Below are 26,823 nucleotides of genomic sequence, written 5' to 3'. Positions count from 1 at the left end.
CCGCCCGTACCCACTCACCACCCCCACAGACGCACTGATGACATAAAATGTATTACACAACTCGTGAGGTAAGTCGGTTTTACACGCGAGTGCGGCGAAGCCCGACTTACCTCACTTGTTGTGTAAAATACCATTATTCTTTCCATATCACCTTGAACTCGTTTCAGCCGGTTTTTGTAAAAAGATTAAATTTTCAAGCCATATTTCAGATTTTTCCATCCCTTGTTGATTGAAAATTCATGACGCAGAATTTACCCCGCATTTCAGTCGTTTTTTCCACCCTCGAGGTATCTCAAGAGGTGGCATCACTCGTCTTGAAACATATCATCAAAATAAAAAATATCTTTATTAAAAAGATATCATAGGCTCCCCAGAATGATTGATTCTATTCTCCACAGAATTCATATGTCATTCGTCCAACAAAATAAGCTATTAAAATAAATTAAGTCAGTTGATAAGAATTCAGAATTACGAACACAGGGAAAACAGTCAGTTGTTTGTAGAAAAACACTCTGCGTTATAAATTTTCAGCCAAAAAAAAAAAGTAAAATCTGAAAGATGGCTTGAAACATTTGTATTTTTTATAAAAATCAGATCCAACGAGTTAAAGGTGATCTGAAAAGGATAAATAATTGTGAGAAATGTTCAAAGATTCGAGATGGTTGACAACTCTGGACGCCGCCATCTTACTTGAAGACCTCCCTTTGTCACAAAGGATTTAGAGATGTCGTCAACCCCCACCTCGTACTTTTAAACATTCCTTAGAATTTAAAAAAATTTCAAATTTCACCGGTTTTTCGTTGCAAGGGTTAACTTGCCAACGCGGCCACACTGAGAAAAAAATTTACTTGTGAGAAATAAATTTCCTTAGCACAAGTAAATATTCAACTGTCTCATATAAAACCTCCATTTGATTACTTGTGTCAAGAAAATTTTCTCTGTTTTTCTTGGGAGAAGTAAATTTTTCTCTCAGTGCATCGCCCGATGAGGGCCTTCAGCCAGGTAATGTTGAATGTGGAGTGGGTTTTTTCACTTGGAAAATCTGTGGAATATTCGGTTTGAAAATTGTATTAAATTTTCAGATGAATATTATGTGGAAATTTGTGATGAAAAATTGGTGTGGAATTGGTCTGGGAGTTTGAGGTTGTGAATCTCATGCTGCTACCAAGTGCACCACACAGCCGGGTTTCCTTAGAACTATTTATTCTTTTTCCATAGCACTCTCAACTCGTTTCATCCGATTTTTATAAAAACAATAAATTTTTAAGCCATTTTTCAGATTTTTCTATCCCTCCTTGACTGAAAATTCATGGCGCAGAGTTTCCGCCGCATTTCAGTCGTTACCCGTTTCATAACACATCATCAAAATAAAAAATATCTTTATTAGAAAGATATCATCAGCCCCCAGAATGATTGATTCTATTTTCTCCAGAATTCATATGTCATTCGTCCAACGAAATAGGGTATTGAAATAAATTAAGTCAGTTGATAAAACCTGACAATTACGAAGACAGGGAGAATCGTCAGTGTTTGGTAGAGAGACACGCGAACCACCGCCTCTACTTACTTGTTTTACATGCCAACGCGATTGAATCGTGGGTGAGGTGACCGATTGTATCTCGGCGTGAGCCCAATCTACGCGATTTATCAACGCCGCGGGGGCAACTTCACCTCTCGCTGTGAAAATATACGTGTGTGTGTATTATGGGAAGAGGACTGCCTCTGTGCAGTGCTCTTCCTTTGCAGATTGATGTTACTATAACAACACGTCGGTTATTCATCGTTCGCACAGGCCGCTGCATTAATCAAGAGACCCCCCTCCGCCCCTCTCACTCTTCCGCCCCGCGTTTCCCTACGACTCATTCCCCTATACTCGTTCCTATATACACTCCACCACCTCCTGCTTCGACGTAAAATACAAATGATATTTTATAGCGTCATAAATCCTGGACAACTGTCAACCGTTTGCCTGTGGGCGTGTGAGTTTATGTACATATATGAAAGCATTAACAAAAGATATTTTTCTAACAGGTTTGGAATAGTGAGGAATTAATTTATCGAGACTCGTGTGACGTTTGTGTTTCTATTGAGGCGTAGATTTTTTTTTTAATTTTATTTGTAGGTTTTGTAATTTTCAGAGACTGTGGGAATTGAAAACAATTGGTAACAAGTCAATTTCTCACGTTCTGTTAAGTATAAAAATTAGCTAGTTTTAATGTCAAGAGAAATGCGGTAATTTTCAATTGAGATATTTCATAGTATTGTCTTCTTTTGTTGTTTAATTGTTTGTCAGCTCATGTCTAAATTTGAAGTAAAATTGTGCAAGTGGATTCGTTTTATAACTAAAGAAATGAGTGTAAAATAAGAATTTACAAATACTCAGATGACCTGGAATGACGTCACAGTTCTGATCTGTCAACGCCATTTCTAGTAGATGGAAAATTGTGGGATTTCATACGGATTTAAGTTCTTGAAGCCTGAACACTCAATTTCAATAATTTCCTCATGAAAAAAATTATAGGAAATACTTCTGCATAAAAGCCAAGAGAATAGGGATATTTCTTCAATAATTTGTCTTCTTCTATTCGATCATTCACGTCGGATTATGTCTGAATTGAGAGTAAAACTCTGCAAATTGTTTTCTTTTCATTATAAAAAAATTTTAATAAACGATAATTTGAAAACGCTCAAATGATCTTGAATGATGTCAGAACCTCCGATCCATCACAGAATATTGTTGGATAGAACTTTGGAGCAGGTAGGATAGAGACTACGATAATTCACGACGTTAGTTGACAACGAAAATTTACAGAAGAAATGAATAGTCCAGACCGGGAATCGAACCGGGATCCTCCGATTATGCGCCGGGTGCACGTTTGGAATGAAGTATCCGGCTCCTAGTCACTTGTTCATTTCGTTTAAATTAAAAGAATGATCACCTACGATGATTAATTCTAAATTGGTCACCACGCGAGCAGTGATCGGCAAAAATTTCTACTCAGTAATTTTAAACGGAGTTTACCGTAAATTAATCAAAGTTCAGTACTTTTTAATTTCCATTTGAAAATAATTTTTAATTCTCAATTATAATTAAACAATTAATTCTAAATATCTGAGTTTGATTTTTCAATTAATCTAATAATCATCATTCTTGCGAAGTTCATTACTGATTTATAACATACTTGAAAATTTCAAAAATTTGATTAATGATTAATTTATTATTTAAAAAAGTGAAAATGTTGATGGATAATTAATTGAATCAAATTGAAAAAATTGTACAATACAGTTACCTCATTTTGTATGTAATAAAATCATTTTAACACTCCGTTGGTCGCGCTACACTGCAGTAAAGCCTCAAAAAAATTTGAAAAAATTTGACATTTTATTTTGAAGTGTCTAGAAGCCCTATCAATGAAAATGTCCTCTAAAAACAGCATAAGTAGTTGGTTTTTCAAATTTTTATTCCGAAACTCCGGGCCGTATACCATGTATAAGACAAATTCTCAGAAAATCATGGCAATTTTGAGCTTGAATATATAATCAATCTTTCCAAGATCTTTCAAATTTATCATTACGTCGATTTATGCTGTGGCGACGCGACGCTTACGGCGCGACCAACGGAGTGTTAATTCTCTCTTAAGGAGAGTTTACAATAAACGCGCGTCACTCGTTTACGTCACGTTGCTAAGGTAATTCATATATCTATATTTATTGCAACGCGATGCAGCCGGAGGCCGCACATCGATTGTAGACTCTGCCTTACGATTTTGCCTATCTCTGCACGCGAGGCAATCCCCGCAAAGCTCACTTTAATTTTGTAATATCATTCAGACGGCTAAGTAGAAATTTCTGAAAAAAATCAAGTCTGGTGTTGAAAAGATTTTAAAAATTTTATCAATGATATTTCGATTATTAAGGGGAGACTAATATGAGCGACTAATTAGTGCAAAAAAATTAATTGTTTATGGTTCTTTTGCTCCGCAAACGCTTAGAATGTTAAAAATCGTCCAGGGCCTCCAATTTTGAAGCTACAGAAGTGTTTTTCAAAATTTTTGAAAAAATGTGTGCAATAACAATTACGAATTAGTTTTTTGAAATTCGACTCTCACACAGCTAATTTTGTTTTGTTTAATATAAACATTTGCGCCATTCATGTAAAATGGCCAGAAAAATTATCCTTAAAATATTTAAAAAATATTCTCGATTCTTTCAGAAAATTTTTTAAGCATTTTAAGCGTTTGCGACGAACGAACAATAAACAATTAGTTTTTCGTACTAATTATTCGTTTTTAGATATACATAATCGATCTGCAATCTATGAACAATCTCATTTCAATAGCCTACGACTTTTAAAACTCATAGTATAGTCTCCCCTTAAGCTTAGTATCACAATTCGAATAAAAGTTCACACACCAAGTGACGAAACTAGGGTTGATCTCACTTTATTCTTGACAATAAAACGGGTTTAGCGCTTCCTAGCGAGTCAACTATGAAATGTAGGGGGGTGTGACTTCATTATTATTCCTATCTTTAGAAAAGTTTAAATAATTTTATTAAATAAACGCCATGATAAAATTGGACAATTGCTCACGTCCTGAACTTCTTGAAATGTAAACAATCCATTAAATAAATTTTTCAGTTGAAAAAAATAGTTTTAATGCAATTTCCGTAGATGCACATTCAGTCGTAACTCAACTTCTGAACGAGTACAAATAAACCAGTGACAGTGACGTCGAGTTACTCCGGCAACTGTTGGCGTGTGAATAATCGACATGGACTACAAAACGCAACGTCTGAGCGTTGACACCCTGGCCGCAAAACTCAACAGACTCGTATACCAAAGTCTATCCACGTTCGTAATGAATAACACATCTATCTGTATCGAGGCATTTTCATGTCCCCCTTGTCCTGTCCAATGTTGGGAAATTGACGCGCATTTAATGCACGACGGGTGGAGGCAACGAGTGCGTAAACGATTCGTTGACTGATGAAATGACTGCTTGTTATTGTAATTATCCCTGCGATCGATGAAACGATTACAGGTTTGTAGCGCCTACATAAACGCTGATCCCAGCACTGTAATTTGTATCCACGTTCACCTTGTTTTTTATCCAGCTGTTGATTTTTTACTCATGGTCTTTTGCTGATTGGGTGGAGTTGGAAATATGGATAAATCATTCTTGACGTTTGATTAATTGATTTGTTCCTGTGCGATAAGCCTCTAGTAGACTAAGGTATGATGGATAATCACGCGTTATAGTAGACCAGTAGACGAACTTGAGGAATTGGTGCGGGCATCTGTGGGGCGAACCGTGAAGTTTCATTCTCGCCGGTCGATAAATCAGAAATTGGAGAAGAATAGTCTTTGTTGATTTTTCGATCTCTCGATCCTTTTATTTCCACATGACCTTTTCTCCAGTTGAACAACAATTTTGATTTTATGAAAAAATTAGTAGATTCGTACAAAAGGTTAAATATCTCCAGAACTGCTCGGACGGTTGCGTTTTTCCAAAATACCAAACTCCAGTATTGTAAGAGCTAGGATCGTGCCAGATTTCAATTTGCTATCTCCATTAGTTTTTCAGGAAAAACTTGACTCCTTCGTTTGTTTGCAACGAACCTATCGGAAAATACCCGATAATTTTGAAGCTCCTGTGGTATTACAAGTGACAATTTCCTCAATTCTGATTTTGACCAATCAGAGTGCAGTATTCGGGGTCACGTGCTGCATTTCACACTGATAATTTCCCTGTAGCCTGTCAATTGTTTTCTACGAATTTGACAGATATTCCTCACATTTTGGTGAAATGTGTCCCGTAACCCCGAACACTGCACCCTGATCGGCCAAAATCAGAGTTGAAGAACGCGCAGCGCTCGGGATTTTAATCTGCAAAACTGATCCATCCCGTTGCTATGCTACAAAACATTCGGGAAATATCCGATAATTTTGAAGGTCTTGGGGTATTATAGCTGATTATTGTAGATGAATAAATTTGGCCCTGAAGAGGAGCGCTTTCCGCACTCGAAATATTGGCAGCTAGTGTTCGATTAATTGTGTCAGTTATTGCTGGATATGATCGCAGAGTGGCCCACAGAAAGCGTTTTCTTTGAAAATTAAAACTGATTGTTATATCTCAGGAATTACTGGGCCGATCGGCTGAAACAGCGCACCAAAATTGAGCTCAATCATAGCTTCAATGAGCCGAAATTTCAGATTTTCATCTAGAAATTTCACTGTATTTATGTTGAATTTTCTATAAATTAATCGCCAAAAACCCAAGTTGTCATATACATACAGACATGACCCTAAAAACATCATTTCTTCACGTTTCATAATATTCTAGACCATCAAAATCGAAAAATCGATCAAATACAAGACTTCACGGAGAGAAGTATTCAATAAAAATTACGTATCTTTTCCGTAATTCTGGAGCGAAATGTGGTTGTAGGAAATTTTACGGAACTGTCACCAAATTTTTCACGTTCTGTAATTTTTATCCGAATCTCCTGTGAAAAATTACGATACCGTCTCTAAAATTTTCTGAGTCGATTCTGTAATCGGTAAGCGAATTGTGAGTTCCGTAATTTTTACTGAACATTTCTCCGTGATTCTGTACGAAAGCAACAACAGGGGTTTTTGCGAGCATTTTGAAGTTATCATTTTCCAATCATTTTTTATTATAAAAAAATATCATAAAGTTTTCATCTCGAGTTCAGAAGTACAATTGTTTTCCCCCTGTCGTTATCATGTATTCCACGGAGAGAAATTAATTGGTGGACATCAGTGACTCGAACCCAAACTCTTCGGAGGTTTCAGTGGAAGGAGAATACCCTAGACCCTTGACCCTCCGCAAAACCACTGACAAGAGTTGTTACTGACAGCAGACCCCGCTGGCTGAACCCAAAATCCCGTGAAATCTCAGTTCACCCCCCCCCCCCCCCCCCCCCCCCCCCCCCCCCCCCCCCCCCCCCCCCCCCCCCCCCCCCCCCCCCCCCCCCCCCCCCCCCCCCCNATTATTAATCCTCCAATGTAACATTTCAAACTTATTACTTGTATCGTGCAATTTCCCCGGTATAATCCACCCACTCTTTACCTTCACCCATGATGGACACTGGCCTCCAGGCATGCAGATAAACGCTTGCCAGGTGCATCACATACTTCCTCCTTGTATGGATTGTAGGCATTTATTTTAAAAGCCAAGGATATGTATTCACTGGGAGGCACCCAAGGGCGCAATGCTAAAGTAATTTCGTTTCACCACGGGGCTCACTTTCGTAAACATTTTCGAATGGTCGCCAACGGCGATGGGACTCTGACAGACGCCTATCTTGGGTTTATCACGCTTCGTTGGGCATCAAGTACCTTTGGATTAACTTAAATTTTATTTTTTTAGGTGGTGGTAAATGTTGAGGCAGTTAATTGTCTAGTTTTGTAAGGTGATTGCTGATCTCCGTGGGAATAGAGACATTTTCTGATTTTTTCTTTTATTCGTCTAGTCTCACGGCGCGCTTCCGCTCGCCTCTATGACGTGAGAATGGACAAACAATTCAACGAGCTTTCGAGATATTTGCGATCTTAATTCGATATTTATGTGACACAACTTTCGAGAAATGACGTCATGACGTGAATGCATCTTTTAAATAGGGACTATTCTGACGACGTGCCTCCGCGCGCCTCTATAACGTGAGAATAGACGAGGAGGACATGTACCTTCTAAATTAGAATTATTTATGGCAAATTAAGCCTAAATTAGGAGTGAAAATTTGCAAATTGTTTCTTTTTGCTTGCGAATGGAAGCCTTGTATTTGACTGATTTTTCGATTTTCTAATTTTAATTGCAAAGGGCCTGGAATGTTGTGGAACGCGAAGAAATGATGTTTTTAGGGTCATGTCTGTACGTATGTACAGTCGACCACTAAAGTTCGTGAACAGCCTGAATTTGCATTCAATGTATTCTGTTTACGAACTTTAGTGCTCGACTGTATGTGACAACTTGGATTTTTGGTAATTAATTTTTAGAAAATAATCTGAAATTTTGGCTCATTGCAGCTATGATTGAGCTCAACTTTGGCGCGCTGTTTCCGTCCAATCGGTCCAGTAGTTCCTGAGATATAACAAATTGTTTACATTTCGGTTTTCCTCAATATCTCAAAAACTACTGCACCGATTTCAATTTTTTTCTTGTCATGATACTCATCTCGATGGCCTCTATCTGAATCAATCAAAATATATGTATCCTTTAACAAAACCAATACCGACGTCGGTGGCCGAAGCGGCTAGGTGCGAGCCTAGTATGCGAAAGGTTGTGAGTTCGATTCCCCGTGGAACCGAGTTTTTCAACCGGAGAATCCGGCGAGCGGGAGGTCGCTAGTATAGTGACCGCCTGTGCTGGCATGGGTTTTCTGTGGTTTCCCATGCTACTTCTATCTTTTATAGGAGTGCGAATACGGTGCAGTGTAGAATCCACAGCCGCATGCATAGGGTTGGATAGGGCCAATTAGCCAATCAGAGGGCAAAAAGGGCCGGTATATTAAAAAAAAAAAAAAACCAATGTTACCAATTTGAGCATTGTTCAAAAAGATTTCATGAATAAATCAGGAGAAAAATGTATTATTACCAGCGATGATTAACCTCACTCTATTCTTGACACTAGAGCGGATGTGGCGCCTCGCAGGACATCAACCACGAAGTGTAGATAGATATGACGTCATGATACCCTCCGTGCGAAAATTTTCGATCATTTTTATTACATGAACATAAAGAGATGATGGAATTTATAGGGACTCTCCCTATCACCCGGAATGTCCCATAATTTTGACTTAATTTTCCCCACCCTATGCATAATTGATATCACACCCTTGACCAATAATCCACCGATTTCACTCGGTGAAATGTAATTGAAACAACACAAAACCGTTGACTCGTTCCGTCGTCTGTCGCCTTTCCAGGCAATTAATTCATTCCCAGTATTCACTCCATCACTATGTTTGTTCCCTCACTGCATTAAATGGAAATGTATATGTGAGAGTGGGGCAGGGGAATTTATTTGGTGCGGCACGCCAGGCGTTTCACAACCCCCACTACAAAACTCGTACAGTTTAATTGATGTTGTACGATCGATGTTTTGCGGAGGGTCGTGGCCCACACCGAGCACTTTGTCGCTGATTGAACGCCTCTTACCTGGTTATTTAGCAGAGGGATCCATACGTAGTCACTTCATTTATTTTATCTTAATTCTGTTTCATAGTTCAGTGGTAGAATGGGCTCATTTTCCAACGAAAATAATTGAAAAATAATCGGTTTGATGGGAAATAATTAATGGATGTCCTTAAAATTTCCGAGAAAACTAAAAAAAATTATTTCAAACTACCAAATAATCAAGTAGTAGGAGGGAGCAGGGCAAAATGGAGGCAATAATATTTAATAATATTATTGCCTCCATTTTGCCCCGCTTGACTTACACACGACCTTGAACTTTACGCACTTCGTACACAAAAACAACCACTTTACCCCCACTACCGTTCCGAACAGTGAACTTAGCAGGTATCACAAAATAGTATATTTCGAGACAAGTGCGGAAAAGTATTTTTTGGCTCGTGGGAGGTCTATAGCACTAGCCAAAGGGCGAGCGATATAATCCCACGAGCCAAAAAACACTTTTCCCATGAGTAGGAACGCTCCGCCACATAGGATATGTGTTACGCATGCATGCGAAGAAGTGGTTCTTTACGCACTTGTAACACAATATACTATTTCGTCACAAGACCGAGGCGAAGCCGAGGGATTCAGTCACACGAGTCAGAAAATTTGTTTTCGGCAGAATGACAAACATAATTTTTCTTCACAATGTTAGTAAACGGCGTTTGACGGACAGTGTGATGAAAAAAATTATTCCATGTCACTAAAAACTTGAGCTTGAAAAAAGATTCACAAGTGTCCATTTTACCCCTCTCGCTCCTATAATCGTCAGAATTCCGTTACTGATTGTTAACATCATTTTAAATTTGAATAATTATTGAAAATTTGATTAATTAAAAAATTATTCGATGTTATCAACTGATTCCATACGTAATGAAATCATTTTAATTAACCATTACGATCAACCATCGTCCGACTCCAACCATCAAGATAATTCCATCATCTTTCCCCTCACCCCCAGCACCCTACCTCACTTTCAAATTTTGCACATGAAATATTGACCAGAACTCGAGGTGTGCGCGTGACTTCAAACGATCGTTCGCGCGCCATTTTAATGTTCCAACATAACCCGGTGATTTATGATGGATGTAAATAGCTAAACGAAAGGTTTATCCGCGGAGTAGCCCATGGAGCATACGAACCTCGCGAAAAAAAAACCCGGGAAATGAAGAAGGAAAAAATCCACACGTGTGTATCAACACACACACATACACACACACACGCGCGTCGACGGGGGACTTGCAGCGGCGGCGATGGCGGGAAGATTTACGATAATGGTGGAGATACCCCGGAGTTGAAGATTTATTCGTGCCCGATCGAATGGAACGTAGGCTCGTTAGTTAAGGTTTTGAGTTAAGGTAGTCGATATGGATGTCAGTCGCAATTCGTTTTCTTAGCCTAATTATAAAAGCGCCCATGGGTTATCGTTGTGAGGCGGCACTTTTTAACTTTTAGTCGAGGCAGAGAACACACATACACGATCTTTCGGTTCGTAAAAGCCCCCCCCCCCTCCCGGCCCTATCTCTCGCTCACGAGTCGCCCCGCACGGATTTTATAAATTATTCAGGATGCGATGGGACCGGGCAGACATCACCAGATTACAAAAAAAATGGAGAGAGATGGAACGAGAGGAGAAAAATCAACGGAGAAATTGAAATTTATCCGAGAAGCCTAGGACGTGCACTCGTTTCGCATTATCATTATTAATGCTTGAGGATTAATTAACTACGGACGAATGGGAAAAACTATCGTGTTGACGCTTGACTCGAGCTTTAGTTTTTGCGGAGGGACTTGACATCGTTGGAGATTTCTGAGAAGATGAATTACTGGGTTTCGGGATAGAGGGATCATAAATATTGAGTGAAATGCATTGTACGAAGATTCAGTGAATTAATGGAGTCGGGTAGGGTTTTTCGGGTGTTTTGAGAACATTGATGGGGAAAAAGGCTTGAAACATGTTCCACTTTGAAACGCTGGGTGAAAGATAAGTGAAAGTGGTTTTTATAATGAATGACGGAGGGTATTAGTGGAGTTACGTGGGGGTACCTCCGCGGATGCATTAAGAGTAAAAGCTGCATCATTCAGGGAGATGGCAAGAACGTTTAGGGTTATTTATGATGGAGAGTCGGGGTTTCTGGATTTGGAAGGATCATTGGGATTTTTTGGGTGGAGTGAGAGGAGTCGATGTGTTAATTCTACTTTTCAATTCAGTAGCGCTAAACCGGGTTAAGTTGATTTTGACTATTGGCCAGTTTTGTGACGAATATCTCGGAATGTAAAAGAGGCAGAAATTTATCATGACCTTTTTTGTAGACCCAACTGAGAGTTATAAAAAAGGGCACAAGAAAAATTTTGCATCTCTCTTAGATTCCATGATATTCATAAAAAATTGACCAAAAATCAAATTCGACCTAACCCAGTTTACCGCTTCGCTACTGAATTAATTTTTAGGAGAATTGATGAATTGGCATATACGGTATGAGACCATCAGTGTATATAAGGTATTCCATGTCAAATGAGTCAACGGCTGACCCTCAGCCTCTTGGAAATTGATCTCGATTTTTTCTTTGATTGTGGGACCAGAAAAACTATCTCTGAATTTTTTTCAGATTTTTTAACAGTCCATTTCAAAGATATGATTTTTTCGTTGTTTTTTGGTTTTTTTCAATAATTCCAGTTCTATTCATCCGATTTTGATTTAAGACACGTCAAAATTTTCGATTTTCTACCATCTATAAGAACATTTTGATAATTTTTTTTTCAATCCCTAGGTGCTCATAATCCCAAATTTTCAAAAAAAGTGAAAAACTTGAATTTTCAAAATTATATTGTTTTATTTTTCTCGTCTTTTTTTCAGTCACTCTTGTAATCAAAACAAGTATTTTGAGCCATCATACAAGTTGGGTTTCGTCCTAGATCTAATTTTCAATTTTTTCTTCTCGAAATTCCACGAATTTGGTCAAAATACCCGAAAATGGCGTTGATTGACTTTGATTATAAATAGTATGAAGTGAATTTAAATGTATACTTATATGTTACATATTTTTTTATACATAACCGAAATCATTGTAAAATGTTCGGAAACTTAGGGTCAAATGGGACTCAAATGAATGCTCTCATGTTCGACTAGAAAAGACGAAAAGCATTTCACTGAAGAACAAATAGCCAAAGACTTGTTTATTCTTCAGAGTTTCAACTTAATAATAGATGTTACCTTTTGGAACTTCACATTGCTAGAAATATTTAGCTGAAATTTTGGTAGACTTTTTTAGAATTTTGTTAGCTGAAAAATTCTAAGATCGAATAATTCTACTTTTTTATTGAAAATTCACATTTCCGTGAACAAGTCAATGGAATCTATCAATTTCCGCTCAATTATTGCATGAAGATTGATATAAATCAGGACAATTCAAGTAGAGATATTCATAAATGTTCAGTTCTGTGGAAATTCAGTGGAATTTCGTACCAAATGTTCATATTTTTATTGAAAATTCCATCAACTTGAGAAATTGTCGTTTTCCCGCTACTAAAAAATTTTGAATTTCATTGAATTTTCTGAGAAGTCCGAAGTTTCATCATTTTTATCGCTCTCAAATTCCTAAAAGTTCGTTCCAAGGCTAAATTGCTGTTGATCCATCAACCTCAATGATTTTTTATTATCTGAACCGTGCACCCGTCGACCCATTAAAATCCCCTTCAATTCAGTGTTCATCTGACATTTCGCCGAGACCTGTGTAATTATATATTCAAAACATGCCGTATGATAATTGTCAGGAGATAGAGATTGCGAGGAAGGAGCGAGGGGTGTATCCATTTGCCTCATCAACGTTGAGCTTTATAAATGGCACGGGTGCCAGTGTATTCACGCTCCATGATTTATATGACAGGACGCTGGAGATGGAAGACCTCGGTCGGGCCATGTACTCGGTTATTAAATTCAATATGAATGTGGAAAACGGCGGGGGGGAGGGGTAATAGCACGTCGGCAGCTCAATGATCACACGGGTGGTATAGCTTCATGCTAATGAGGTCAGTGGATCATTTTTGCAGAATTTAAAGATATCCGAGTATCTTTTACAGTTTTATACAGACTACACTATAGATTCACCATTTTCAATCATTAAATTAATCAATTAAATTGTGTGAAAAAAATTTGAGAAAAAATCATGAATATTCAGCGTCATTAAAATTACATTTTGAACAGAATTATAATTTTTTTAAACATTCTTAGTTTATAAATGAATAATTGAAATTGTGTAAATTTTCAGAAACGTTATTTTTTTCGGCATGAAATCGATTTCTGGTAAAATTATGAATATGAATAAATTTGTTACGATTCCGAACAAATGATTTTTATGGTTATAAATTTATTGTTTATAAATTATTTATAACAAGTGCTCAAATTAGTAAAAAGTGCAATTTTAAAATTATTCCATGAATCTTCCTCCAAAACTAAACTTTCTAATTTTTTTCAGATTACAATGTTTTCTAAAGGTTCAATATCGAGAGTCAAATTCAAACCTGCAAAGTTTAAATAATAAAATCATTGTAAAATGTCCGGAAACTGGGGGTCAAATGGGGTTCATTGAAAGCTACAAAAGTAGAAGAGTATTTCACTGACACCGACAGATTTCACAAACTGACAACGAGTTTTGCTCTTAGCAAAGTGGATCATATCCGAAACCCCTGCCACAAACGCAATCCTAGGGTCAGGTCTCGTTACAAATAGCCTCAGCACACCTTATTTGAGAGTCGCGAAGTCATCCGAACGGAGAATCTGGGCTCTGAATCCTGGGGAGGCCTGGTGCACCTCCAACAATAAATCGTGAAATTCAGTAACTTCTCACTCTTCATATCATCGCTTTATACTGTATCATCTCGCCATGCACTTAATCTTGCAAAAATTATCTTTAATTTCTCGATCCTCACCCTGCAAAATAAACACACGAGCAGACTTTTTCTTTTTGTTAGCACCAACTATTGGATTCAGAAAATGTAAATAGTTGGCTGAAGACCCCCGGGCGATAGCCAGGCGTAAAATAAAAATAATAATCGGTAAAAATAATTGAAATTATTTCACCGGAGAAATAATAGCCAAAGTACTTGGATATTCTTAAAGAACACAGAACAAAAAGTTTTTATTTTCGGGAATGTGTCACTGATTTCCAGGAATTGATCATTAATTATTGGTGACACTCGACATCAACTAGAATTACACTGATCATGAGTGATTTCTACCACTGACATTTGGTAACAAATTCCTAAACAATGGAGCTGGGTCCCTAAAAATCAGGGACATGATTCTGAAAATTCAAATCAAGTCTCTGAATATTAGTGATGATGGCATTAGAAATTTGTGATAATTTCACTGAAAATTGATGACAAAATCACTGAATTTCAGAATTTTGCACCCACGGAATTTCAGAATCACGAATCTTTGACAATAAGGGATAAATTCCTGAAAATCAGTGATGTATCAAAACATTTTTTTTTTCCTATGAAAAATAATCAGTGCATTGCGAATGAAATTGGTGGAGTGTGAGGAGAGCTGGTGCCTCGGGGAAGAAGGCAAGAGGGAGGGTGGATGGAGTGAATTGGTGGGGGTGGGAATGTCAGAATGGAGGGACTGCTTTCAGTGATGGGGAGAATTTCGCTAAATCAATTGGGGAGGGATTGCAGGATTATGAATATTTATAATTGTCTGGGTGATAGTGGAATTGAGGGGTGGGAGAATTTATTATTCAAGGGGGGAGGGGAGTCGGATGTCTGGGTGATTGGGGCCGATGTTAGTACGTGAGCAATTGATGGAATTTTCCATCGAGTGACAATTCCCTTGAAATTTCAAAGAATTTCGTGATTGAAAATTCACGATTTAGAGAAAAAATGGTAAAAAACTAAAATTTTCAAGTAATTTAATCACTTTATGAAAATTAATCGAAATCTGGAAAATTCGGTATCATTCGGTACTGAATATTCAAGTTTTGTTCGAAAATTTAAGTAAGTTGAGTAATTCTCTTCTTCTTGCTGTTCAAAAATCTGAAATTTCAGTGAAATTTGAAATTTCTTTTTTTTTCCTGAATTAGAATCATCTAGCTCTTGAAATGTCATAATTTTTTCCCCTTCAATACATTTTAATATAGCTCTTCCGAAAAATACTACTTAAGACCCGGGTGGCTTACTTATCTTTCGAATGTGGTCTTGATTGGTTTTTTTATTTTGATAATCTGAAATAATCTCCAATTGCTATTCAGTTTCACATCGCCCTGGAGTCTTCAGAAATTATGATTGTAGTATAAAAAAAACGTTGAAAAAAAGCTGAACATTTTCAAAGCGCGTTTTTGAATAATATTGGGAAATGAACCCAATAGGGAGGAAATTGTAAATTATTAATTTTTTGTATTATTATTTTTGGTTCCATATGTATACCCTCTCGGGTTTTTACATTTTGTTCCCTTTCCTTATCTGCGTTACCATGGGCCGACTTACTTTATCCCCAACTGCACCCCATTCGGGATTGGGACCGCTAATTACCGATGGCGGCGCTCGTTTTCACCAATATGAACGATTTTAGGCTTCCCATATACACGCTAACACAAGCCCAAATTGGGTTGTACACTGTCTGTGTGCAGCCCAATATCCGCCATTCATAGGTGGCGTTTTGATATTTAGCGTTTCCAATTGGACTGCCAGGGAAACCATGGAAAACCTCAGTCGTGCAACCGGCCGATAATGCAGGGATTCCACTGTCTCCATTGGTCACACTGACCCAATGGGCACAGTGGTTCTCTACATTCATGCCTAGCGACTGTAGTCTCACGTGGTTAGGTGTGCCTAAGCTGACACCGATCCAAGTACTGGGCAGACTGAATGCTGCTTAAGGATATCCAAGTACTTCGTTCAAATTGGCAACTTTTTTTCAAGCAAGATTTCAGTTTTGTCGAAAATCTTGCCGTCTCCATACTTTTTCGGATTTTTCATTGTCGAATACATTTTTTCAGGAATTTCTTCAATGAATATTGTGAACAATATTTTATTCAATTTCACACTTGACTCTCGTTGGTCTAACCTCTAATGATCATACGGCAACACTGCACATGTGTTCCATATAACCTCGTAAATTCGGTCCGAGTAGTCACTTGAGCGGACTGTTGCCAGACGTCAGGAATGCACGGATTCAAACCACCCAATATGGCCGTCGTACCAATCAAGAAGCTTTTCATTTGGTTGTTTGCAATTATGTGGCTGGGAACTTATATTTTTTAATGTCGCAAAAAAAACTAGAGAGTATAACGAACAAAGTCATATACGGTTATGTGTACGAGAAAACGCTTTAAGACTATGAACTATTGGATTGAAGGTGGCAGTATACAGCTCTTATGGACCCAATGTGTTAAATTTCATTCTTTCAAAAATTGTTTTCTCGAAGATATGTTCGGAAACTAGAGTTTATACTGCGCCTAAAAAATACTCTTGGTCTAGTCTATAAACTCTGAAGGGGATTTCCCCGAGAAAAAATTGCCTGAATTACTTGGATATCCTTAAGCTCGGATGACCGCCGGAGCCACACACTTCCCGCGTGACCACTACAGCCACTTAATTTTTTGTATTTAATGGCTGTTAGATCGTCATTTATCACAATAGTCAGTGGCTGTCAGATCGTTAGTTATCATGATAAATTATCCATTCACTATTTTCTCTCTATCGGACTTGTTTCTTAATCTTTATTAAAAACGCTCTTTGAAAATGTTCTTTTTTCTATTTATTCTTATTTTATAATAATAATTTTTAGGGACTCCTGCGTAATGTAAAATCCAACAGAAGTTGCGATATATTTTAGATAAGTTTGCGATATTTTATATGAAGATGGAAAAACAATCGAGATAACGTTCGAAAGATAATCCACCCACGCCTTAACTTTTCATAAATTCAATTTTTTCTCTAACAATGTTTAAATTTGAGATAATTTTTCTTTTATCCAGCGAAGGATAGCTGAGGTATTGCAGGGTAATTCTACGACTGAGAGTCAGTAGCACTGATTATTGAGAACTATTTTATCGACTGTAGGCATGGTACCTTCGGGGGAAATGAAGTGGGAAGACACAAAAATAAGAAATTGAATACAGTTGTATTCAAAACACTCAAAGTTTTCTAATCGAAATTTATTCATTCTTAACATAAGACCATAAAAATATTAATAACACAGTCTCCTTTTATTTTCCATGTTTAGAGCTATAATACTTCACCCCATTCATTGTCGAAGGCCTAGCATATTTTGTGAGCAGAGCAGTGACATTAGAGCCTTTGGTCGTCAGACGTCTAGACAACAAAAAAATTCACTTCAGTCCAATCTAGAATTTGAATGAAGAAAACATGATTGAGCGGCATAATAAATCAGCTTACGAAATGTAGGGCGCTATTTCGTCGACTGTCCACTTGTTTTTGACTTGGAAGAGCTGACGGAATCGTTCCTGAATATCTTCGGACAGACTGGACTCTGGAAATGCTACAACTTCCTTTTTTCCCTTCTCCTTGTTGTATTCAACAACAGCTAGACCGTTCAAGTACTTCTCCTTTGGCCTCAGGTCTGCAGACAAATGACAAAAGCAAATTGGATGATAAAGAAATGGTTGAATGGAAATTCAAACATTCCTTCATTATTCCTTCATGTTTGAGTTTCCATTATACTGAAGGGAAAATTATTATTCTGTTCAGTACTCCCAATAATAAAATAAAATTAATAAACGAAAGTTAATTAAGGGTGTATTACACACTTTTCGCCAAAATTCACGTTTCTTGAATTTCTCTGGCAAATTGTTGAGCGGATTGACGTAAAAAAATATACCGTTTTTGTGTTTCATTATTACTTAATGACTCACGAAATTTCATGATCGTGCAATCATTTTCCTGCGTTTTTTCTAAAACTTTTCGGAAATTCACAAAACTTTAGAAAAAATGCAGGAACATGATTACACTACCATGAAACTTCGTGAGTCAGTCAATGATGATAAAACGCTGAAACGGGATATTATTTCGCGTCAATCCGATCAATAATTTGCCAGAAAAATGAAAAAAACGTGAATTTTGGCCGAAAGGGTGTAGTACATCCTTAAAAAAAATAGTTGATAAAAAAATTCATTTTTTCCTCGAATTGCGTCACAGTCGTTTTTCGACTATTTCATTTTCCCCACTCTCACCTGGCTATCTATCAGTTATATAAAATGGGTGAATAGAGAAACGAGAGAAAAACGAGTCGATGCAAGTTCGCTATCGAGTTAGAACTTTTTGAACCACAACATTGATTTACACCTTTCCAAATTTGAATTCCGAGATGAACTTCTAGCACTATTATTCCCAGATATGCCTTTTCTTTGACGACAAGTCGATATTTTTAAAAACATTTTCTTCTCATAAATAAATATTGGAACTTGCTTGAAAAAATGCTCGATCATTTTCTAATCGGTCTCAAAAAATTTCCCGATTCTTTTACATTCGCAGAAAAAAAATCCAGATTTTAATCTTTGATCATAATGAAAATGTTGATTTTCTAATGAGACGCTAGATTGAATCCTGATTTTTCAATATTTTGTTTCTGAAAAGAAAAATAATTTGCAGTGATTTAACAATCTTTGAATTTATTGTAAGTGTAAAGGTACTCTAAAGAAAGAATTTCGAAAATTAATTACGTTCTGGTGCTCCGATCTTCCAAGCCTCCATGAATTTGTCATAAGTATTTCTGGGAGACGCAGCCAACAGTACCTTAGCCAGCAGCTGGCACACTTTCTCTTCGTTGTAAGCATACAGGGGATGGCCCCCAGTTGACTCCTGCATCTCACTCTTTGCACTCTTCGTTGTGTATTTATCGAAGATCAGATCGAAGATTGGCCGAGGAATAAGTTCCTCCAGTGCCTTGAAAGTTTCCTCTTTATCTACTTCATCCGGTGGCCAGGAGTTCTCCTCCATGAAGTCCAGCATCAGGGTCAGAGCTCGGGCTTCATACTCGAAAGCGATTAAACGATAATACCCTGGAATACAAATGATACTAATTCGTCTTGTTCAGTAGTGTCTTTGTTGAGTAGCAAGATAACACGCACAAAATTATGTAATTAATTGGATCAAGGATATCCACATACTTCTTACAGATTATTAATCATCAAATCGCGTTAAAAAAAAAATCGAAACAATTTGAAACTAGTGGAAAATTGCTGTTGTTTTGGTATAGCAGAAACATCAAGATAAATCAACATAATATCACAAAACTAATTTCTCGCGTCAAATATCTCATCTCTTAAGAATAAAACGCTTGGGATAAGAATTCCGTATTATGAGTCAGACCGTGTAAGAATCCTGTGAAATGTCCATCACTTGAACACGAACACTTAGCGATAAAGTCACAATTTCTTGCCTCAAGAAAATTCTTCTATTCCAAAGGGCTTTATCTCCAACTCAAATAGGGGCAAGTGCCGAGGACCAGAGACTTTCATATTGAATCAATACAGAATTTATACAGGGGAGACCCTTCAAATATTTCAAAAATATAACCGTCACTTGCTCTCAATCGCAATGTGCTAGAAGGAAAGCAGGAACTTTTTTCCTTCTCTCAAACTTACGTTGTCTCTTTGGGAATATTGAATTTTCTAAAAAATAGTAATTTCCAGAAAAAAATATAATTTTTTGATTTAGTATCATCCTCCATTAGCCCGAAGAGCATTGATTTCTTGACGGAAACCTACCATGAATTGATGGAATATGCATGCGATGTTCTCAACTCAAGAAATTATTTTTGTCGTATCATGTTGATTTTTCTGGAAGTGTATTCAGTCGACGATATGCTTCCGAATGGTCATTTTGCACATCATATTCTTCTATGGTATATCATTTAGCGTTTTATATTAGGGGAGGGGAGGGCAAAATGGGGCATGAAACCGTAGAGGTTAATTATTTGGGTTTTTTGGTAAAAATTACTTATATTGGAGGTAAAATATGGCTCCAGCATGAGTTGAAATCACGTCAATTAAAAAATAATAATTGAAGGACAAAATGGGAATGCCCCAATTGAAATACCACACAATTGCGTTGATTGACTTTGATTATAAATAGTATGAAATTAATTAAAATGTATACTTATATGTTACATAGTTTTCCGACACATAATCGAACTCGTCTCAGGGTGTTTTGACCAAATTCGCGGAATTTTGACAGAAAAGAAAAAATTGAAAATAAAATAGGTCCAGGACAAAACCTAACTTGTTTGACAGCTCAAAATACTTGTTTTAATGACAAGAATTAATGGAAAAAATACGAGAAAAATAAAACATGACATAATTTTGAAAAATCAAGTTTTTCAACTTTTTTTTTTAATTCGTTATTATGAGCACCTAGAGATTGAGAAAAAAAATACTCAAAATATTCTTATAGATAGCAGAAAATGGGAAATTTTGATAGGTTATAAATGAAAATTCAATGAATAGAACTGAACTTATTGGAAAATGAAGAAAAAATCATATCTCTGAAATGGATTGGCGAAAAAATCTGAAAAAAATTGAGAGATGGTTTTTAATTAACTCATCTGGTAGTTATTTCATACTATTTTCACAAATTCATCATTATTTCAATTTTTGCGAAAATTTTGAGGTGCCCCATTTTGCCCACCCTGCTCCGTTTTGCCCTACCCTCCCCTATTTTGTTAAATCGTATTATATTCCTTCTTTGATCAATTGTGTTAGATTTCTCGTAAAAATTCTAGTAAAAATCAAATGAAAGAATGATGTTATCAATATTATATTGAAACTTCATTAAAATGGTATCAGAAAAACTTTTCTCATGTAAAATTGAATGGATTTGGAACATGCTTGAAGAAACCATGCGAAACTTCTCTTTCAGGGAAATTTTAGAAAAACCCATAATGAAATTATCCACCATACTGAAGTTGTTTCATATTGAAATAACAGTATGGGATAGTGCCAATTGCTGAATGGATTTAATGCATCAATTATTCATACCATCAATCTCAGTCACCAGATTCTCCGATAGTGTACTCCTTAATTCTCCATCACTCATTTGTACATTCTCACGAAGTTTTTCCCAATTATACAAGGACGACTTATCAATTTGTCTTTCATATTCTACACCTTTGAAGGATGAAGAACTCAGGATACTCAGTAAATGTCCTAATTTGGGTCTGGTCTCTCGAAGCTGTAAAATAAAATCAATTAAACATATGTCAAGGGATAAATTCAGTTCACAATAACGTTTATACCAGATAAAAATCATCTAAAATTTGATTTCTTCATTTTTATTTTTCTGTTCAATTGTTTCGAAATTACGTCCACTATTGAGAGAATTTTTTCAGTCAATTATTAATTCCTAAAGACCACATAACTCTAATTATACACTGAGATACAAAATTTATTGATTAATCAACGAATAAAATAATGAATAGAGAAAAACGACAATAACTCTGCCATTTTCTCCCCCCAAAATAGGAAATTAAGATTAAAAAATGAAGTTTTGCCTGATTACTCCACACATGTACCTCATAATACGTGTGAAAAATTTTCTCAATGTCAATGCTCTGCACCTTTCTCTCCCCCTCATTACCAATCTTCTTAATTTCCTCCGACAATTTCAAGTCGGGCACTAGGACGAGTGAATTTGACATCTCTGCCTCTTTAACCTCATAAGTTCTGGTATTGCTGCAGAGAACAATATGACCATCTCCTACACTTTTGAAACACAATCTAAAAATCATGATGTTATTATCAATTAATCTGCACAAAGCATCATTAATTAATATTAAATGAATAAAATGATGAACTACTCCTGGCTTTCCTCCACACAAGACACCAAGTGCTGGTCCATCTCCACAAGCATCAACTTTCTATTCTTATCTGCTTCAGGACGTTGCTTCAAATTACTGTAGAGCACCTGAGTGGACTTCATCAATTTATTTGGAGAAATACCTGCTAATTTCAGGGTTTCCTCGATTTCTTCTGCTGAACGATTATATCTAGAAATTGTCAATAATTAAATAAACAGATCAATTCGACGATTTCTATTGCGAAGAGTAAGAGCAGATGATTTTTGTACCTTTTATTAACAGCCATGTTGATGTCACCAGAGAGTCGATTGTCATTGGGTGTTTGAACGCTTTGTTTACGTAAACAATTCGAAAAATGTTGTTGGGGGCTGTTGACATGTGCAGAAGCCTCAGTTTACCGCGCTTTTATGACTGATAGCAGCTGTTGCCGCGACTAAGTCATTCTGATGAGGGAAAATAAAATACAATTTTACCATCAGGAGATAAAATCCTCGAATACTAAGCTCTTTCTTTGCGGCATACGTTCGGGTAGATCAATGCTGGAGTAAATCATACCATCAAGTGGTTCAAGCCTGCAGCCGGAGTTCTTCACATGAATTGTAAAAACCCTTAATTTAGGGGAGAGTGAGACAAAATGAAACAGTCAAAAAAACGATTGTTTGACGCAATGCAAGTGAATTTTTTTTTATTAAATTTTTTTTTTCGACTTTATTTATATAAAGCTACAATAACTCAAAATTGAGTTCGGTGGCATAAGGGAGGCTCGCTCGACCATCAGCAACTTTAATCTTATTTATATATGTTCGTCAATTATCCTGAAATCCATTGGCATTAGAGCAAAATATCAGCAAAAAATTTTTTTGCAGAAAATTGAATTCTCTATCATAAATATTTTCTGACTTCCCCTCGAAATACACTAGTTTTCGAGATATTCGAAGAAAAACCATGTGCATGTCAATTTTTTCCTTTTGAATATCAATATTTCAATTATTAGCAAGAGTACTCGTAAGCCTTAACATCACCAAGGAGCACCAAAAAGCAATTTTTCCCAAAACCCTCCGAGAAGCCCCCAATATCCCCCTCAACGCCATAATCTTCAAAAACAAGTAGAAAAATCCGAGTGGATTTGAAATCCCAATATCTCCGAAACAAACGAGACCCTTTCAAAACATCAAATGCCATATTAAAGCCTGCAAGAACTCCTTGAAATTGAGAGAAAACTCGTGAAAATCCACTCAGCCATTTTCGAGATATTCAAAGAAAAAATGCAAAAATAAACGAATATAAATAAAAAAACTTCCTCACAATTCATCATCAGAGTCTGGAATAATGGTGGCTCTCCTTCGTCTCCTGCCTGACCCACTGAGTAGACATCAATGTGTTCTCATCATCATCATATTGGACATTATTTTTTTATTGATCGTCTGGTGAATTATCGTAAGGTAGCCATTAGTGAAGAGAAGATATTCATGCCTTTAATTCATTCATTCATGAATATTAAAAATTAAAAATTAAAAAATTTCGCAAAATTAAAATTTTGATCATCTGTATTATCCCTTGGGCTATTCTAGTCGGTCAACCTTAGATGTTTTTTAAGGCATAAATTACTTGGAAAAGATCATTTTCCACTTGGGCATTTTTTACTTAGAATTACTTGGGTGGGGGTCATTCTGCCGAAAGCGTCAAATTACCGACAGGGTGAAGTTACCGACACGGGTATGGCTGACGGAAATTCCCTAGCCCATTTAAATGTGATGGCTCGTTTACAATAAAAACGTTCTGCTATTAATATAGGTTACGTTTTCCAGTGTCTGAAGGTTAAAAAACAGTTAATTTTATATTTTTTAATTAAAAAACTCTAATTTATCCGCGAAATGAGTAAGTGATAACAAAATTTGTGCTCATTATGTGGGATTACTCCGATTGCACAGTGAGTATTGCTCCAAATTAATTAATTCGTCAATTATTCATTAATGATTGCCCAAAAATAATCCAAATTAATTGGATTGTTTTTTAGCAAAAAATAATAATTGGTAAAAAAAATTAGAATTCATCAATTGGATTAATTAATTTGCTTCAAATTAATAAATCCACAAATCATTAATTAATGATTGATTGGTCAATGTTCATCAGATATGATTTGCGATATTTCAGTCAGGAGACTGCTCCTTGGGCTGACTATGAGTATCAAAGTGTTGGGAGCTCTCCGTATATATCGCTAGTATCAGGTGCTCCATCAGAACGTGAGGACGTGACGAGTACCTGAAACATGAGAAATAGGGTGATGATTCAACGTTGAATCCTGGAGAGACCCATCAGCACCCTCAGGACGACCATTTCGACCTTGGTCAGGATATGTGGACGTGGTGATATGTGGTGAAGTGACAAATATTTGAAAATGAAAAAATTATTTGAAAAACGTGTGATTTTTTGAAACAAAATAAAATTTTTGAAGTAAATTTTATCAGTTACAATAAACTCTATTTTTGTAAACTCTATTATTTACAAAATAGACTCATAATTACTATAGTTATGAAATTAAAATTATTACTATTCATAAATTTGAATTGCCTAGAAAAGTTGATTGAATTTCTGTTAATTTTTTATTAGTTTCTATAAAATTTTACAATGCAATTTTTCCTCATTTTTTTCTTTTGATTTTTTTCATTGGAAACTGAAGTGAAAAAATCATGTCGACAATTTGTTATGAAGAATATCCTGAGAGGAAGAATTGTATAGAATGATGAAAATCTACTCATTTTCTCTATAAAATAGTTTCTAATATTATCTTCTATGAGAAAAAAAATGCGCAGGAAAACTATGGAATTCTTCAATAGAATTGTCGATTGAATTCATTAGATTTTGCTCTATAACATTTTTTCGTATGTGAATAAGGCATTATTTCAACCCTTTAGCTTCATAAGATGAAATGAAACGATATTTGTATGTTGCCTTGTACTTTTTGATCTGAATCACAGTCATGAGGCTGAGTAATTCGAAAATCATCCTCATCCTCAATAGCTCGACCAAAGTAGTACCCAACCAAATGACATTTATAGTATCGGAAGTGAATATTTACTAGAATAAATATTTTGTATTTAATAAATAAAAATGTATCTTCTGGCCAGTGCATAGGCAAGAAATTAATATGAATTTGCTAGTTATAGAAACAGTTCTTCTTCCTCTTCTGGCCCTCCGATTGACATGTGTAGTGGTCAACGATTTTTAGCATGGTTACAGCTTAATTGAATTCCGGGTTGACAATAATGGATATACATAAATAAACAACCTGTGTGACAAATGAATTACGGGAATAAATCAAATAGTTTGTTGCCGTTGTTTTTAGCAACATAGCAACGAACTATTTGTTTTATTCCCGCAATTCAGTTGTCAAACAGTTTGTTTATTTATGTATATCCATTATTGTCAACCCGGAATTCAATTAAGCTGTAACCATGCTAAAAATCGTTGACCACTACACATGTCAATCGGAGGGCCAGAAGAGGAAGAAGAACTGTTTCTATAACTAGCAAATTCATATTAATTTCTTGCCTATGCACTGGCCAGAAGATACATTTTTATTTATTAAATACAAAATATTTATTCTAGTAAATATTCACTTCCGATACTATAAATGTCATTTGGTTGGGTACTACTTTGGTCGAGCTATTGAGGATGAGGATGATTTTCGAATTACTCAGCCTCATGACTGTGATTCAGATCAAAAAGTACAAGGCAACATACAAATATCGTTTCATTTCATCTTATGAAGCTAAAGGGTTGAAATAATGCCTTATTCACATACGAAAAAATGTTATAGAGCAAAATCTAATGAATTCAATCGACAATTCTATTGAAGAATTCCATAGTTTTCCTGCGCATTTTTTTTCTCATAGAAGATAATATTAGAAACTATTTTATAGAGAAAATGAGTAGATTTTCATCATTCTATACAATTCTTCCTCTCAGGATATTCTTCATAACAAATTGTCGACATGATTTTTTCACTTCAGTTTCCAATGAAAAAAATCAAAAGAAAAAAATGAGGAAAAATTGCATTGTAAAATTTTATAGAAAACTAATGAAAACTAATAAAAAATTAACAGAAATTCAATCAACTTTTCTAGGCAATTCAAATTTATGAATAGTAATAATTTTAATTTCATAACTATAGTAATTATGAGTCTATTTTGTAAATAATAGAGTTTACAAAAATAGAGTTTATTGTAACTGATAAAATTTACTTCAAAAATTTTATTTTGTTTCAAAAAATCACACGTTTTTCAAATAATTTTTTCATTTTCAAATATTTGTCACTTCACCACATATCACCACGTCCACATATCCTGACCAAGGTCGAAATGGTCGTCCTGAGGGTGCTGATGGGTCTCTCCAGGATTCAACGTTGAATCATCACCCTATTTCTCATGTTTCAGGTACTCGTCACGTCCTCACGTTCTGATGGAGCAGCTGATACTAGCGATATATACGGAGAGCTCCCAACACTTTGATACTCATAGTCAGCCCAAGGAGCAGTCTCCTGGCTGCAATATCGCAAATTATATCTGATGAACATTGATCAATCAATCGTTAATTAATAATTTGTGGATTTATTAATTTGAAGCAAATTAATTAATCCAATTGATGAATTCTAATTTTTTTTTACCAATTATTTTTTTTTGCTAAAAAATAATCCAATTAATTTGGATTATTTTTGGGCAATCATTAATGAATAATTGACGAATTAATTAATTTGGAGCAATACTCACTGTTTGTGCAAATCGGAGTAATCCCACATAATGAGCAC

At 36.0% G+C, this 26,823-nt stretch overlaps 1 protein-coding gene and 1 long non-coding RNA gene across 2 annotated transcripts in view; both read right to left on the bottom strand.

Moving 5' to 3' along the window:
• The window catches only part of LOC107037778, a 2,934-nt gene extending 1,201 nt beyond the window's left edge, over nucleotides 1–1,733 (bottom strand). The window contains exon 1 of the long non-coding RNA XR_001460866.1: nucleotides 1,568–1,733. This is a non-coding gene — a long non-coding RNA (uncharacterized LOC107037778). The remainder of the gene's footprint in view (nucleotides 1–1,567) is intronic.
• A 15,674-nt stretch (nucleotides 1,734–17,407) lies between these two features.
• LOC107037776 (sister chromatid cohesion protein DCC1) lies at nucleotides 17,408–22,430 on the bottom strand. Its single transcript, XM_015256517.1, has 7 exons — nucleotides 22,286–22,430; nucleotides 22,017–22,205; nucleotides 21,732–21,936; nucleotides 21,199–21,391; nucleotides 18,883–19,221; nucleotides 17,600–17,783; nucleotides 17,408–17,515 (listed from the first exon to the last, which is right to left on the bottom strand). Exons 1-7 carry the CDS (start codon nucleotides 22,300–22,302, stop codon nucleotides 17,410–17,412), a joined length of 1,233 nt encoding a protein of 410 aa, XP_015112003.1. The 5' UTR covers nucleotides 22,303–22,430; the 3' UTR covers nucleotides 17,408–17,409.
• Between the last annotated feature and the right edge of the window lie 4,393 nt (nucleotides 22,431–26,823).

The sequence above is a fragment of the Diachasma alloeum genome, unplaced genomic scaffold (genome assembly GCF_001412515.2).
Source record: "Diachasma alloeum isolate Michigan unplaced genomic scaffold, Dall2.0 Dall_scaffold_00270, whole genome shotgun sequence".
Taxonomy (NCBI): Eukaryota; Metazoa; Arthropoda; class Insecta; order Hymenoptera; family Braconidae; genus Diachasma; species Diachasma alloeum.
Note: the sequence above shows the minus strand (reverse complement) of the source record. Positions and strands in the feature narration are given on the sequence as shown.

Coding starts and splice junctions, on each gene's coding strand:
- LOC107037776 (XM_015256517.1), bottom strand. Junction 21,392..21,731: donor TTTTTCACACGTATTATGAG/GTACATGTGTGG, acceptor TTTATTTTACAG/CTTCGAGAGACCAGACCCAA. Junction 19,222..21,198: donor TCTGGTGACTGAGATTGATG/GTATGAATAATT, acceptor TTTGTATTCCAG/GGTATTATCGTTTAATCGCT.